The sequence below is a fragment of the Clinocottus analis genome, unplaced genomic scaffold (assembly GCF_023055335.1).
Source record: "Clinocottus analis isolate CAN_PGR_092001 unplaced genomic scaffold, fCliAna1.0.p SCAF_8, whole genome shotgun sequence".
Taxonomy (NCBI): Eukaryota; Metazoa; Chordata; class Actinopteri; order Perciformes; family Cottidae; genus Clinocottus; species Clinocottus analis.
Window position 1 is genome coordinate 20,205,683 of NW_027176240.1, and position 15,612 is coordinate 20,221,294.

General features: G+C 43.9%; 3 protein-coding genes across 3 annotated transcripts; all 3 read left to right on the top strand.

Annotated features, from left to right (window-relative positions):
- The first annotated feature begins 251 nt into the window (after window positions 1-251).
- calhm3 (calcium homeostasis modulator 3) lies at window positions 252-2,271 on the top strand. The gene is made up of 4 exons (XM_068568766.1): window positions 252-538; window positions 973-1,100; window positions 1,194-1,321; window positions 1,813-2,271. The coding sequence occupies exons 1-4, from the start codon at window positions 252-254 to the stop codon at window positions 2,269-2,271; spliced, it is 1,002 nt and encodes a 333-aa protein (XP_068424867.1).
- A 1,920-nt stretch (window positions 2,272-4,191) lies between these two features.
- Window positions 4,192-6,016, top strand: LOC137780170 (calcium homeostasis modulator protein 2-like). Its single transcript, XM_068568560.1, has 2 exons — window positions 4,192-4,803; window positions 5,603-6,016. The coding sequence occupies exons 1-2, from the start codon at window positions 4,252-4,254 to the stop codon at window positions 6,014-6,016; spliced, it is 966 nt and encodes a 321-aa protein (XP_068424661.1). The 5' UTR covers window positions 4,192-4,251.
- Window positions 6,017-11,558: 5,542 nt separating this feature from the next.
- LOC137780203 (calcium homeostasis modulator protein 2-like) lies at window positions 11,559-13,851 on the top strand. Its single transcript, XM_068568636.1, has 3 exons — window positions 11,559-11,632; window positions 11,892-12,509; window positions 13,438-13,851. Exons 2-3 carry the CDS (start codon window positions 11,958-11,960, stop codon window positions 13,849-13,851), a joined length of 966 nt encoding a protein of 321 aa, XP_068424737.1. The 5' UTR covers window positions 11,559-11,632; window positions 11,892-11,957.
- Window positions 13,852-15,612: the final 1,761 nt, after the last annotated feature.

Sequence of the window (15,612 nt, forward strand, 5' to 3'; positions counted from 1 at the left end):
AAAAGCTCGTGTTGTTTTCTGAGACTGCTTAAATTGTGGACGTAAGACTTTTCTTCACAAAGGACTCGTTCTTATTTTGCGGTAAAGAGAATTTACCTCCATGGACAGATTTTCTTCTAAAAAACAACAACATATTTTTGTAATCCCAACTGGAACTATGTCTGTGTTTATCACTGAATGAAAACAGCAGGAGTTGGATCACATTACAGTTTTTACTTCCACCCGGAAGATTCTCTCAATATATTTAGACTATGGAGCGTATGAAATTGGTCCTGCAGTACTTTCAGTCCAACTCTCAGTCCATCTCCAATGGAATCTGCATCCTTCTGGCCTTAGTCAGTGTCAAGCTGTACACCAGCTTTGACTTCAACTGCCCGTGCCTTCCTCAGTACAACAAACTCTACTCTCTGGGAGTGATGATCGTCCCGCCCATCATCCTGTTCTTCCTGGGGGTCCTGGTCAACCGACATACAGGCGTCATGATAGACGAGTGGATGAGACCCGTTGGAAACAGATCCAAAAATCCCGCTGTGGTCAAGTGAGTCAAAGAACGACTTCTTTATTTACTAAAACAGCATATCAGCAATTAAAGGAATATTGGAGAAAGGTCTGTAATAACTATATGTATCTAATATACCCCTATATTCTACCTTTAACAGGGTTAATATCATATCCTTCCTTTTTACTTTTAGAATTGTCTCTGAATACTTATCTATCTATCTCTACATTATAATCTGTAATTGTTACGCTTATGACAATCCATAACCTGAACTTGAAACTTGGAACATTGAGCTAATCCTTTAAATCTGGTATTCATTATGTGCTGCGGATCGCCCAAAATCAAATTTAGCAAAATGACCAAAGGGACAGTAGTTTTCCAGCATATGCTGCTGACATTATGCTAAAGGGGATATTTGAGGGTCAAGCCGTGGACAATGTGAGGATGAAGACTTGTCCGATGTCCTCCTGCAGGTACCTGTTCTCAGCCATGCTCCAGAGGGCCATGCTGGCACCAATGGTGTGGATCCTGGTCACTTTGATGGATGGAAAGATCTTCATCTGTGCCTTCAGTCTTGGTGTGGACCCTTCACTCTTCTCAGGTATCGGCAAACACGTGCAAAATGCTTCATAGCAATTCATACCATTCTTGCATAATTTGTCTGTATGCTGCATCACGTGGTATGTTTCTGCAGGTATGCCCAACAATACTGGTCTGGATGTGATCAAAGTCATGGCCAAAGTGCCCTGCAAGGGGGACATTATTTTCAGGAACAGCTCTTTCCCGAAAGCCGTCTCTCGCTACGTTCGTTGCTACTCACAAGTAAGCTGTTACAGCCTCAGCATGATACACACAAACACATCTGTGTACTTTCCATGTCATGAAGGCCACCAATCAGCAGCATGCTCGGTAAGATCAGGGTCAAGGGTATACACCATGTAGCCTAACTATGGAAAGAACAAAGGGATAAAACAAAGTATAAGATACCTCCGCAATGCAAAATATACCATATATATATATATATATATATATATATATATATATATATATATATATATATATATATATATATATATATGTATATATAGTGCCATCATCAATCATAAAAAAACAGACTTTCAGATTCAATGCTGATCTTGCATTTGAGGCTGCAATGCTAAATTGTTGCCACACTGGTCACATGATCAGACTTTTGTAAAATCCACATGTGCTACTGACTGACAGCTCTTTGTGCACTCGTCACAGTCACTGCAGAAAATGATTGACAGCTTTTGATGGCTTTAATGTTGGCTAAATTTCCCCGCCCTGTCTAGGCAATCGGTTGGTCCATCCTCCTCTTACTGATCGTGCTGGGAGCAACGGGACGTCTCATCAAGCCCTATTTCGCCAACCAGGCCAACCACGCCATCTCCCTGCAGACGCACTACTGGAGCAACTACCTGGACGTGGAGGAGAAGCTCTTTGACGAGACCTGCGTCCTGCACGCCCGCGAGTTCGCCCGCAAGTGCGTGGTGCAGTTCTTCGAAGACATGCGGGAGGATGACGTGCTCCGTCTTCCTCACCCGCTCTTTGTCGCCAACCACCACGACGAGTGGGAGGATGAGGAAGAGGAGAAACTTCACGGGGTGTCGAGGCAGGAACAGGTGGACCAGTTGCTGAACAAGTGGTACTACAGTAAACCGGAGCTGGACGTGACCAGGATAGCCAACAGACCCAAAACGTGCGTTACCTGGGAGGACCGTAACGGGAAGACTTTATACTCTGATGTGTAGGACACACTGTGCCGTAAAGCCGCAGGGTTAATCATGTCACGACTTCCCTACCATGACGCTGTAGCGTCACGTCCCATGCAGGTTACCTCTGTGTAGCATGGCCGGACGAAGAGTTTTGGAAATACAGAAGTCCGAAATCTGGGCTAAGGGGGAATTTTGACCTTGTGCATTTTAAAAAATTTGGAGAGCTAAAACATTGGATAACATTTTCAAAACCAAGTCAGTTGGGGAATGATCCAGTCTCCAATCTGGAAATACAAATGAATGTTGGCTATGTTTAATTAATGTGTGTAAAGTAAAAGCAACTGCAGGTCTGTTCTCGCTCCTCCTCCTTTGTGTCAACTGCCTCCGTCTCTTTTTCTTGTCACTCGTCACTCCTGCCAGTGTTGCAATCATTTAGAAAAATCATATACACCTTCTTTATGTCATCCTTATGTTTGACTTTTTAACATTTGGGATTCACCTGCCTTTCGGGTCTCCTCAAGTTGCTGACATAATCAACGAACCACGATGAGTAAGGATTTTGTCGTAATAACATCATCGACCATGCCGAGTATAAGGTTCACTTATGATTCAGATGTTTCAACTTCATCTTGTGACCTCATTAAGCCAATGGAGCTGACACAGGGTCCTCACTGGATCCAATCCCAACCTTTCAGCCAGGTGAACATGTGGCTGTACGCAGCTGGAGATGGTAACCCTTGTCTCTGTTCAAAGATGGCCTCTGACCTCAGATGTGAAGGATCTTGCATTTATCCATGACAATATTCTGTTTGTACATATCATGATGGAGGTCTTTGGCTTGATTCCTTTGTCTTTTAGTCTTCTACAAATGTAGTATCTCTGAAAAGTAAACCATGTTGTGAGGGTCATTTGGATTTGACTATGTTAGGGTGCGAGGGCTGGCTGGGTTTGCATACAGGTTGTCGACATGCAGCTCGCTCATACAGATTGATGGAAACATGCAAATGGCCGTTTGGAACCAAGAACCTCAACAGACTCTCACAAAGATACTAGTTACTGCTTTATTATATTTAGTTTGAGCTCTCAATTCAGCGGTGTGGGGCATTTATCAGCTAAAGACAAATACTAGACAAATAACACTATTAAAGACAAATAATGATGATGCTCTGTAACCGCTGGATGTATAAATAGGCATTTGTGTACTAATGTGATGGCCCGCAGGGGGAAGGGTGGAGTCGACGTGGCAGAGCGCACAAATCCAGGTGGAAAAAAAACACTCAATGTTTAGGGATTTATTATAAAAGAGAAAGAAGCTGAAGCTTCTTTCTGTTCCTGCCTTTTTACTTCCTTAATCTTAAATGCCAGTCTAGCTGTTGGGTTAAGCCAGACTCAAACTCACAGTTCCAGGGCTGCCCCACTTTCTTCCTTCTTTTTTTCAGTCATATTCATCTGTGAGCAACACATGTTTTCATTTTCAGACCACTTTTTTTCCCACTGAAGAGGAAACTGGAGGGCAGTTCCTGACTGTGAGTCACCACCAGTGCCCACACTGCTCGCACAGCTTTAAAGTTGCACGCAAAAGCCGGGACTTCTCCTTTCAGTCCGACTTATGTATGAAGTTGATTTTGTGTTTTGGACTTTTTCCTGACATGTCAGAACACTGGATGTTGCGAATGGATTATATCATTTAAGTCACGTGTCCCCGCCTCAGGACACTGCCAGAGCGTGAGTTTGCATGACTTTGTTCTTTGTTTTCAATGAAGTAGCAGAATTTCTTTCTTCTTTTTTTGATTGAGTAAGTATGACTTCAGTGTTAGACTTATTTTTCCCAACTAAACTGATTCTATTCAGTACAAAACAGTCATTCAGTCTAGAGTAATAAGCAATGCTGTGTGAAACTGAGAAATGTCTTTATTATTCATTTCCCTTTTCTTTCTCCGTCTACAGCCCGACATTCCCGTAAAACAAACTCACAGCTGTTTCGTGTTATTCTCAGTAAAGACCCGACATCCCACTATGGCAGCTGCAGCACTCGTCACAGAGAACTTTAAGTTTGTGTCGCTCTTCTTCAAGAGTAAAGATGTGATGATCTTCAACGGTCTGATTGCTCTGGGCACCGTGGCCAGTCAGACTGCTTTCAACGTGTTCACCTTCGACTGTCCTTGTTCGTCTGAGAGGAACTACATCTACGGCCTGGTTGCCATCGGTGTTCCAGCACTGGCCTTTTTGCTTGTGGGAATAATGATGAACAGGAGCACGTGGGACCTGGTGTCTGAGTGTCGCCTCAGAAGGTGCCGGAAGCTTTCAGGGGCCTCTGCCTTTGCGCTGCTGGGAACCATTGCCGGTCGAGGTATGGTGGCTCCGATAACGTGGGTAGTTTTCTCTTTGCTGCAGGGCCACGCCTACATGTGTGCCTTCAGCGAGTTTGTCGACCCCAGCATGCTGGAGGGCTTTCCCTCAGGGCATGGGCCGAAGATAATGGCGAAATTCCCGTGTAAAGACAGTCTTCCAACAGAGCTGCAAAGCTTCTGGGCCGAAGTTGAGCGACGACTGAAATATGAATCTCAGGTAGTGAAGTACTTTATTTATTTATTTTTTGCAAGATGGGCTTAGGCATTGGTTTAGTGTAGCTATTATAGCTGGTAAATGTAAAAGGGATGTTAAATATCGATCAAAAATACATTAATCGGTGAGCCTGGCTCTGTGCAAAATTCCAAAATACATCTATAGCCTTACGTGCTGGAACAATTTCTTCATGAACAACAGCTGTATCCATCTGCCGAGTGCGTCTGTGCAGCTTCTCCGTCTATAGTTGTCAGATGCAGTGAGGTCACTAAGTGCAGGTTTTGGGCGCAATAGTATCAAACCTAGCACCTCCCTGTGAAGACAAGACTTCAGGAGGCACTGCACACTGTGACAAGAAATAGTTTCATCATGTAATGTGTTACTGAAGCCTTACAATGGAACTTTGAAAGTATCTTTGTTTGAAAGTGTGGAACTATTCCCATATTAATGAACTGTACTTTTTGGCACGTGTGGCGCAATAATGTTTGTCTATTTATTTTAGTATGTAGTCATGATAACATGTTTAGCTTCATGGCTAAAATGAAAGACACCCAATGTAAGTCTATGAGAAAAAAACGGTCTCTTTAGGCTATGTGGCAGTACATGACGGTCCCCAGACAATGTAAGTCCATTGTTTTTGGCCACTATGTAACATTTGCTTCAAGGCCCAGTGTTCTTCCTGCAGGGTTGTTAGAGAGAGGAAGAGTAGACAAAGGGATGAACCAACAAACACAAATGTAACTGATCCATTGCATCATAACCTACAGATGGTGTTGACCTCGATGCCCTCTGTTCTTTTCAGCTGATAGGCTGGCTGCTCGTGGCAGTGATGTCACTATCGGTGTTCCTGGTGCTGTGCTTGAAGCGCTGCTCCTCTCCACTTGGCTACCAGCAGGAGGACTACTGGTCCCAGTACCGCTCTAACGAAAAGACCCTCTTCGAGCGCACCGCGGGTGTCCACGCCCGCCTGCTGGCCACGGAGAACGTTAAGAGCTTCTTTGGCTTCGTGGCCTTGGAGAACGAGGAGAAGGAGCAGCTGGCTGAGTTTCAGAGTGCCAGTCCTGTCTGCAGCACCAACTGGAACAGGGTGACTGGTGTTTACCTCTACAGGGAGAATAAAGGACTGCCTCTGTACAGCAGGCTCAACAAATGGGCCACGTACACCTTGGAGAATAATGTGAACGCTCTGGAGACAGAGATGGATGTGATCTATTGAACGGATCCTTCTGGGAGCTGGTCCGGTGACTGCAGGCATGAAGGCGTCAGTATGCTTCAAACTGAGTCATCATATAGCAACTACATTGCAATCTCCTCCATCTTTTCCTTTCTTATTTTTTCTTTTCCTCTGACAATTGCAGTAACTTTATGTAACAATGATAATCTGACAGTCCCACACACTGTTTCTGCCACATTGCCTTTAGATTGGTTTCGGTGATATCTCAAGAAACTCATTTAGTTGGAAGCATGTTGAACCCTTTAGTTCATTATCAATACAGGGATTGTTAATCGACACATGGACAGATGTGGACAGTGTTTGTAAAACAAGTTTGGAGGACGGGTTCCACAACTGCATGGTAGACTGCTGCGCTGCCACTTGTAATGTTGTGGACACGTCTGGAGAAGTCTGCTTGGTCACATATCAATGGTCCTATCTGAGAAATGCACTTTTTTGAGGAATACAAAAAGAGAAAAGAGAGTTTTCTTGCAGAATGCTATTTGTTAAGACTTTTCAATACATAATACAAAAAATGCAATAAGGAAAAAAGAAAAAAATACACAAAGTGCAGATAGGAGGTTTCCCCCCACTGTCCGTGGATCATTTTGCAGATAAGTGGTCTGGAGGTTTCTGTTTGCCATTCAAATTCTCTGAAAAGTACCCTTTTGATTCACAGTGTGATCCAAAAATATGAAATTCAATTGAAAAAATTAAAACATACAGCACACTGAGGTATGTATCCCCGCGGTGTAGGGCCGCAACAATGAATTGATCAAAATCGATTACTAAAAAAGTTGGCAACGAATTTTATTATCGATTTGTTGTGTCGTGCGATTATTACGCTACTCAATACGTCACAGACATGTTTGAGTATAAAAGTTGCAGCAGATAGAAGGTCCAGGTGCAGCCCATGTATTCTCTTATATGTCACTGTGTAGTCGCGTTGCTTGCTACAATAATGTAGCAGCTAGGCTAACCGTTGTCATTAGCTCGCTAGCTAGTCATTCATTTCCCGCGTTTGAGGCGCGCTGTTGGGTTAAGTAACGTCTTATTGAAACCATGTTTCCTTGTTTTAAAATACCTCGGGGCTTCAAGAGAAGCAACGTGCAAATATCTCCTGAGGTGCAGAACGCAGACCTGCGTTCAACAGTCTGGTGCGATGTGACTTCATGAAAGGCAGAGGAAGTGTTGCTGGGATTTAGGGTTCAATATCTAATTAATAACTTTTGTTTAGGTAAAGTGCAGTCCGTAAGTTATCTGGTGTGTGTGTGTGTCCATCTGTGAATGTGTGTGTCTGTGAGTGTGTGTATGAGCGTCTGTGAGTGTGTTGAGTCTGTAAATGTGTGTGTGTGTGTGTGTGAGTGTGTGTGTGTGAGTGTCTGTTTGTGTGCATCTGTAAGTGTAGAGAACAAGTTCTGAGGTTCCTCTTAAGTTTTCTGATTTGCATTTCTTTATGTTTTATAAATTCTTCATTGTTAAGATTGTTTGCACTGTGAATTTGTCAGTTCTGTTTTTCGAATAAAAGGTTGCAAATCAATGCGTTTTGAGAAAAACATTTTTTTTATCCGATTAATTGATTAATGGAAAAAAAATCAACCGATTTATCTATTATTAAAATAATCGTTAGTTGCACTCCTACCGCGGTATTGACATGTGGTCTGTGTCTTGATATGTTCACTATGTATGTTGACGAGCCCGCCTGCTCGACCTTATTTGCAAATCAAATTTTGAGAGAGGGCAAGCTCAAATTGTGGCACCTCGCACAGCACTGCTGTCAGACCCGTTTGTAGTGACCTACGGGTCTTTGCATGGGCAAAATTAAAAATCTTGTGTGTTTATTTTTGAGATATAGTATATAGGAGTAGTATATTCCATAGCTCAACAACACAAATAGTGACAATTTGTATAATGTATACATATTATATTTTTTATAATTAATATACATATATATTATTTATTTATTAATAGCTCAAGGAGGGTGGGGCTAAGCCCCGTTGCCCTCTATAGGCCGGCCGTCACTGGGAAGGACCCCGCCCTCTCAGATGCCTTTTTGGGTGGACTCTCTGAGGAGATTAAGGACCAAGTTGCACCTCTCGACCTAGCCACAGATCTCGAGGCCTTGGTTGCTTTGGCTACCAAGATTGATAACCGGCTGCACGAGAGCAGGAGAGAGATACGGCAGGCCGAGAGGGGACCTCCCAGTTACTGGAGGCACTCTTCTCTACCACCTAGTGGAGGAGAGGTGCCTCTTCTGCGGGAGGTTTGCACACTTCCTGGCTAGGTGCCCAGTAAAAGATCAGGCTCGCTAGTGGAGGGAGGATTGCTGGTGAGCCGAACCCTTTCCTCCTCACTTCCGTCCAGACGCCTGACCCACGCTCTCCTGTCTTCTCCTGCCGTTTCCCTGAAATTGGCGGTATTTATCGATTCTGGCGCAGGCGAGAGTTTTATCGATCAGGGGCTGGCAGAACAACTCCAGCAATGGTTCGAACCCCTCAAAGCTCCCCTGCAGACGGCAGTCTGCTTTGTCTGGTGACTCACCAAACTCCACCCTTTGGCCTCCTAATGGCAGGTAACCACTCTGAACAGCACATCTATGTATCTATCTATACATGTAATGACATGGACTCACCTCAGTTACCTATCATTCTTGGTCACCCCTGGTTATTGGAACATAACCCACATTCGGACTGGCTTACGGGGTCCATAGTGGGGTGGAGTGTCCAATGTCACTTATCTTGTCTCCGATCTGCCTCTCCTAATATGCCTTCCAAGCCTTCGGGCGCCGTTACAGATGCAGCAAACGTCTCTGAGGTTCCCCCATTTACCAGCACTTCAGGGAGGTGTTTGACAAGACTTGTGCCGCCTGCCTCCCCCTCACCGTCCTTATGACTGTGCCAATGACCTCCTTGCAGGGGCCTTCCTCCCAAGGAATGCCTCTACTCGCTATCTGTCCCATAGATGGAGACGATGAGCCAGTACTTTAAGAACTCCTTGGCCGCTTAGTATCATTCGTCCCTCCTCATCCCCAGCAGGAGCTGGTTTCTTCTTTGTGAGCAAGGACAAGTCACTACACCCCTGCATCGACTACCTAGGCCTAAACAACATCAGTGAAAAATAGGTTCCCCTTCCCATACATTTCCTCTGCTTTTGAACTATTGCAAGGAGCCTCCATATTTACTAAGCTTGATTTAAGAAACGCCTATCACCTCCTCAGAATCAGGGAGGGGGACGAGTGGAAGACGACGTTCAATACCTCCAGTGGCCACTATGAGTACCGTGTCATGCCTTTTGGTCTCACCAACGCCCTAGCTGTGTTTCAGGCCCTGATTAATGACATCCTGAGGGACATGTTGAATGTGTTTGTGTACCTGGATGACATCTTGATTTTTTTCTAAGGATGAGAAGGAACATGAACAGCATGTCCGGAGGGTTCTGCAGCTGCTGCTAGAGAATAAGTCGTTTGTCAAAGCGGAGAAGTGTCAGTTCCACCAACGCTCTGTCCCCTTCCTGGGCTTCATTGTGGCACTCGGGAACATCCAGATGGAGGAGGCCAAGGTTAGTGATGTTTCTGATTGGTCATTCCCATTTGAACGAAAGCAGCGACAGAGGTTTTTGGGATTTCCTAACTGCTACAGACACTTTATCGGGGGCTGTAGTTCTGTGGGTGCCCACCTCTATGCTCTAACTTCCCCAGGCACCAGGTTCCTATCATACCGACCCCTTAAGAAGCGGTTCACCTCTGCCCCCATCCTCACACTGCCTGCCCCCAAACTCCAGTTCACCGTCGAGGTCGACGCCTCCAATGTAAGTGTAGGAGGGGTCCTCTCTCAACGCTCACACAAGGACAACACGATCCACTCGTGCGCCTTCTTCTCAAGGAGGTTGTCCCTGTTAAGGTGGGTGTGGTGTGAGGATCCAAATGCTCGCTCACACAGCTACTTCAAAACAAAAGAGTGGACTTTATTTTGCAGAAGGCTGCACAAAAAATACAAAACAAACTACCGTCTCATGTCCAACAGAACAGTTATGAAATCCCCTCAGCGTCGGGAGGGCAACTCGACCGAGCTGGTGTCCTTGAAACAGATCCTGAGTCGGGAGGGCAACTCAACCGAGCTCCTTACTAACCTTCTTCTCCAGAAGAACAAACGACATGAATGCCGGAACGACCTGACAACGTCAGGGACAGCTGTGGTCCTTTTAAAGACTGCCGGTGATTACCGTCAGCGCCCCACAGCTGGGCCGAAGGAGGGGGCGTGGCAGTGGGCGGATAACCTGGAGTGGGCAACTGTAGGCTGACAAAAGCAAAACATGAGCACATGGCCAACAACAACAACAACACAGATAAGAGACATAGACCGAGCGGCACACACTGGATGCCAGCAGGAACCCCAACAGTCCCCAGCAGAGAGAAACTGTGACATGGGTGTAACATCCTGTTAATTGTTATGTGTGTCTCCCCTGACTGCTTCATTTCCTTCTACCAGTGTGACTGCATCTTCAAGTGTAGTTTTCTAACACACTTTGTTCTCTGTTTTATCTCGTTTGGAAGACAAGTAAAGTAATTTTTGATTTTTCCTGAATTTGCTTATTGTGGTGATTACTCTGCACCTGCGTCTCTGTTCCACCACACACAATCCTGACAATGTGTCTCAAACATAAAATTTACGCAAAATGTGAGTTTATAATAATACTACATTATTACACTATAATTATGTGAGGCGTTGAGTTGTTATATTTAGCTCATTGATTAAATTGTAGAAACCAAAGATAATATTGCTGTGGCAATAACATAGTTTGTGGGCATGACCTCTCTTTTAATTCCTCAGTCACCACGTCGTGTCCCGTATCGCTTACATTCCCAAAGCAAAGCTTTGACTGACAGTCGTTTCCTTTTCAAGACACCGAAGCTATTGGTCAGATGATGTCTGTCTGTGGGTGAATGGCATTAATCTGCAAGCAGTCCACTAGTTGACCTTTCTCGTTACCTGAACTGCACTAGGCATGGATTTAGAAGCTAAAAGAAAAATAATAGACAAATAACACTATTAAAGACAAATAATGATGATTCTCTGTAACCGCTGGATGTATAAATAGGCAATTGTTTGCTAATGTGATGGCCCACAGGGGGAAAGGTGGAGTAGACGTGACAAAGCTCATAGATCCAGGTGAATAACAACACTCAACGTTTTAGGATTTCTTTTAAAAGAGAAAGAAGCCTAAGCCTTTTTACTTCCTTATTCTTAAATGCCAGTCTAGCTGTTGGGTTAAGCCAGACTCAAACTCACAGTTCCATGGCTGTCTCACTTTCTTCCTTCTTTTTTTCAGTCATATTTATCTGTCTTAATTTAAAGACATTTTACAGAGACATTTTTTTTTTCCACTGGAAGGGAAACTGGAGGGCGGGTCCTGACTGAGTTATCACCAGTGCCTAGACTGCTAATACAGCTTTAAAGTTACATGCAAAAGCCGGACCTTCTCTTTTCAGTCCGACTTAAGTATGAAGTTGATTTTGTGTTTTTGGACTTGTGTTTTTTCCCGACATGTCATAACACTGGATGTTGAAAATGGATTATAAGTTCTGAATCATATGCCTCCTCCTCAGGACACTGCCAGAGAGTGAGTTTGCATGACTTTGTTCTTGGTTTTCAATGAAGTAGCAGAATTTCTTTAAAAAAAAACAATAATTGGAGTATGTTTTTTTATTGTTCTTTTTTGATTGAGAAAGTATGACTTCAGTGTTAGTCTTATTTTTCCCAACTAAACTGAATCCATTTAGTACAAAACAGTCATTCAATCTATAGTAATAAGCAATAGTGTGTGAAACAGAAATATATATATATGTATATTTATTTCCCTTATCTTTCTCCGTCTACAGCCTGACATTCCCATAAAACAAACTCACAGCTGTTTCGTGTTCTCAGTAAAGACCCGACATATCACTATGAGAGCTGCAACACCTGTCACAGAGAACTTTAAGTTTGTGTCGCTCTTCTTCAAGAGTAAAGATGTGATGATCTTCAACGGTCTGATTGCTCTGGGCACCGTGGCCAGTCAGACTGCTTTCAACGTGTTCACCTTCGACTGTCCTTGTTCGTCTGAGAGGAACTACATCTACGGCCTGGTTGCCATCGGTGTTCCAGCACTGGCCTTTTTGCTTGCAGGAATAATGATGAACAGGATCATGTGGGACCTGGTGTCTGAGTGTCGCCTCAGAAGGTGCCGGAAGCTTTCAGGGGCCTCTGCTTTTGCGATGCTGGGAACCATCACCAGTCGAGGTATGGTGGCTCCGATAACGTGGGTAGTTTTCTCTTTGCTGCAGGGCCACGCCTACATGTGTGCCTTCAGCGAGTTCGTCGACCCCAGCATGCTGGAGGGCTTTCCCTCAGGGCATGGGCCGAAGATAATGGCGAAATTCCCGTGTAAAGACAGTCTTCCAACAGAGCTGCAAAGCTTCTGGGCCGAAGTTGAGCGACGACTGAAATATGAATCTCAGGTAGTGAAGTACTTTATTTATTTATTTTTTGCAAGATGGGCTTAGGCATTGGTTTAGTGTAGCTATTATAGCTGGTAAATGTAAAAGGGATGTTAAATATCGATCAAAAATACATTAATCGGTGAGCCTGGCTCTGTGCAAAATTCCAAAATACATCTATAGCCTTACGTGCTGGAACAATTTCTTCATGAACAACAGCTGTATCCATCTGCCGAGTGCGTCTGTGCAGCTTCTCCGTCTATAGTCGTCAGATACAGTGAGGTCACTAAATACAGGTTTTGGGCGCAATAGTTTCAAACCTGGCACCTCCCTGTGAAGACAAGACTTCAGGAGGCACTGCACACTGTGACAAGAAATAGTTTCATCATGTAATGTGTTACTGAAGCTTCACAATGAACTTTGAAAGTGTCATGATTTGTAGTTTTCTGTTTCCAGTTTTATTTTGTAGTCTTGTTTCTCTGCACTTCCTGCCCTGGTGATTGTCTGGGATTGTCTGTCTACCTGGTTCCTGATTGTGGATTCCCGGTACCTGTGCTGCCCTCATTGTGTCCACCTGTTTCTCGTTACCTCCCTTTGTATTTAAACCCTGTTTGTCTCCTGTCTCCTTGTCGGTTCGTACTGTGTTTCCTGTCTGTTCCTGTCCCTGGGCCTGTTTTCTTCTTCCTGGTTTTCGAGAACCCTTTATGTTTTAATTAAATATTCTTCAGTGTCCAGTGGCAGTACATGACGGTCCCCAGACATTGTAATTCCATCATTTTTGACCACGATGTAAAATTTGCTTCAAGGCCCAGTGTTCTTCCTGCAGGGTTGTTAGAGAGAGGAAGAGTAGACAAATGTATTAATATGAACCAGCAAACACAAATGTAACTGATCCATTGCATCATAACCTACAGATGGTGATGACATCAATGCCCTCTGTTCTTTTCAGCTGATAGGCTGGCTGCTGGTGGCAGTGATGTCCCTGTTGGTGTCCTTAGTACTGTGCTTGAAGCGCTGCTCCTCTCCACTTGGCTACGAGCAGGAGGACTACTGGTCCCAGTACCGCTCTAACGAAAACGCCCTGTTCGAGCGCACTGCAGGTGTCCACGCACGCCTGCTGGCCGCGGAGAACGTTAAGAGCTTCTTTGGCTTCGTGGCCTTAAAGAACGAGGAGAAGGAGCAAGTGGCTGAGTTTCAGAGTGCCAGTCCTGTCTGCAGCACCAACTGGAACAGGGTGACTGGTGTTTACCTCTACAGGGAGAATAAAGGACTGCCTCTGTACAGCAGGCTCAACAAATGGGCCACGTACACCTTGGAGAATAATGTGAACGCTCTGGAGACAGAGATGGATGAGCTCTACTGAACGGATCCTCCTGGACGGTGGTCCGGTGACTGCAAGCGAAAAGGCGTCCGTACGCTTCAAACCGAGTCAGTCAGGTTTTGATTCACAGTGTGATCCAAAAATATGAAATTCAATTTAAAAAAATCTTGATTTGTTTACCATGTGTGTTGACAAGCCTGACTGCTCAACCTAATTTGCAAATCAAATTTCATCCCAACACAGGCTGAAACTAGTCAAGGAGAAAGCTTATCACTACGAGGTATACATTGGGTGTGGGGTTTGACTGGAATCAAGTCAGATGATTTCAAAGTCCATTTGCAATGTTCCTTCATTAATATACTAAAAACCAATACGTGTGTCTTTCTAATGTCTTTATATGGGCTAAATGTATTCTCCAGTCCAGTCATCCCTATAGATGTGACATAGAATGTGATCCTGATTAAGTCACATTGTCGTCTTTTATGGGTTATGTGAAGTTCTTGACTCAAACATCTGTTTTTAGACTTTTTCCTTTTTTTAATGAGGCTGATTACAATCAAGCATGGTCTCTTGTCATAAAGTCCGCAACATCTGCCTTGAGATGGTACCTGATGGTACCAGTGTTTCTCTACTGATGCTTTATTTAATAACAAGAATCTGAACGTACAGATTACAATGCGTCGGTCTCCCTATAGACCTTTTTACTAGACTTGAAAAAGTTTCTGTGTTCAAGTTTTTAAGTAGTGTTGGCCAGTAGTGTTTAGTAAAGAAGTAGAAATACTTGGTTACTGTACTTAAGTAGTTTTTTGGATACTTTGGTACTCTACTTTAATGTTTATATTTCTGTTGACTTTGACTTCTCTAGATTTTGCAAAAAGAAAACTGATACTTTCACTCCGATACATTCCCCCTGAAACCTTTGTTACTTGCTACAAAATCAAATCTTTAAAAAAATGAATCATGAGACCAACATCGGGGCGTGTGGTGGAATACAGACTCCACACAAGCAGGTTTGGCAAATCACAATATAATGCATTTGCCTCCACATCTTTTAGTCCAGCGATCCAGAGAGGTCTTTTTTTGATTGAAATCTGACTTTGTAAAGTGTAGTTATTAACAAAAAGGTGAAAAGTTACGACCGCGCAAAAAAGTGACATGTAATTACATAATCTTAACGGTAAATTTTTTTTTTTCTGTTCGGGTAGAACTCTCCCCACAAGGCTATACTGTATTTCATAAATTTAAATGAAGTCAATCAACATTGTGGTTCCGGAAATCCTGTAGGAAACACTTGACTTTTTTAAAATGATCATTTCCTTGTCTGAAAATGGGCGCTGCTGGGCTTGGAGTGCTAAGGGCTCAAAAGGTTGCTTGTCCAGTCTACTGCTTAACTTGTAACCCGCTGCACAAAGACAGGATGTTGAAATGGAAACAGGGTTTCAGAGCTTTTTTGGTGATCTCAGGTGACGTTGCCTTGGTTTTAATCCAGAACACAGACAGATTTAAGTTTCTTTTTTTGGGTAACTATACCGGTAACCGTAACCTCCTGATGTGTGTCAAGATTCTGTCCGAGGTTTCGCACAGACGGATGTATCTAGTCTTTTTTCAAAATAAAACATTTCTTTTTAAATTTTTCCATTCATTCTTTCTGTGCGGCCCGGTGCCAAGGGACCCACAGACCGGTACCAAGGGACCGGTACTAAGGAACCGGTACTAAGGGACCCACAGTCCACAGACCCACAGACCGGGACCCACAGACTGGGCGGAATGAGCATACTCATAGTGTCATATTGCTTTTTTGGT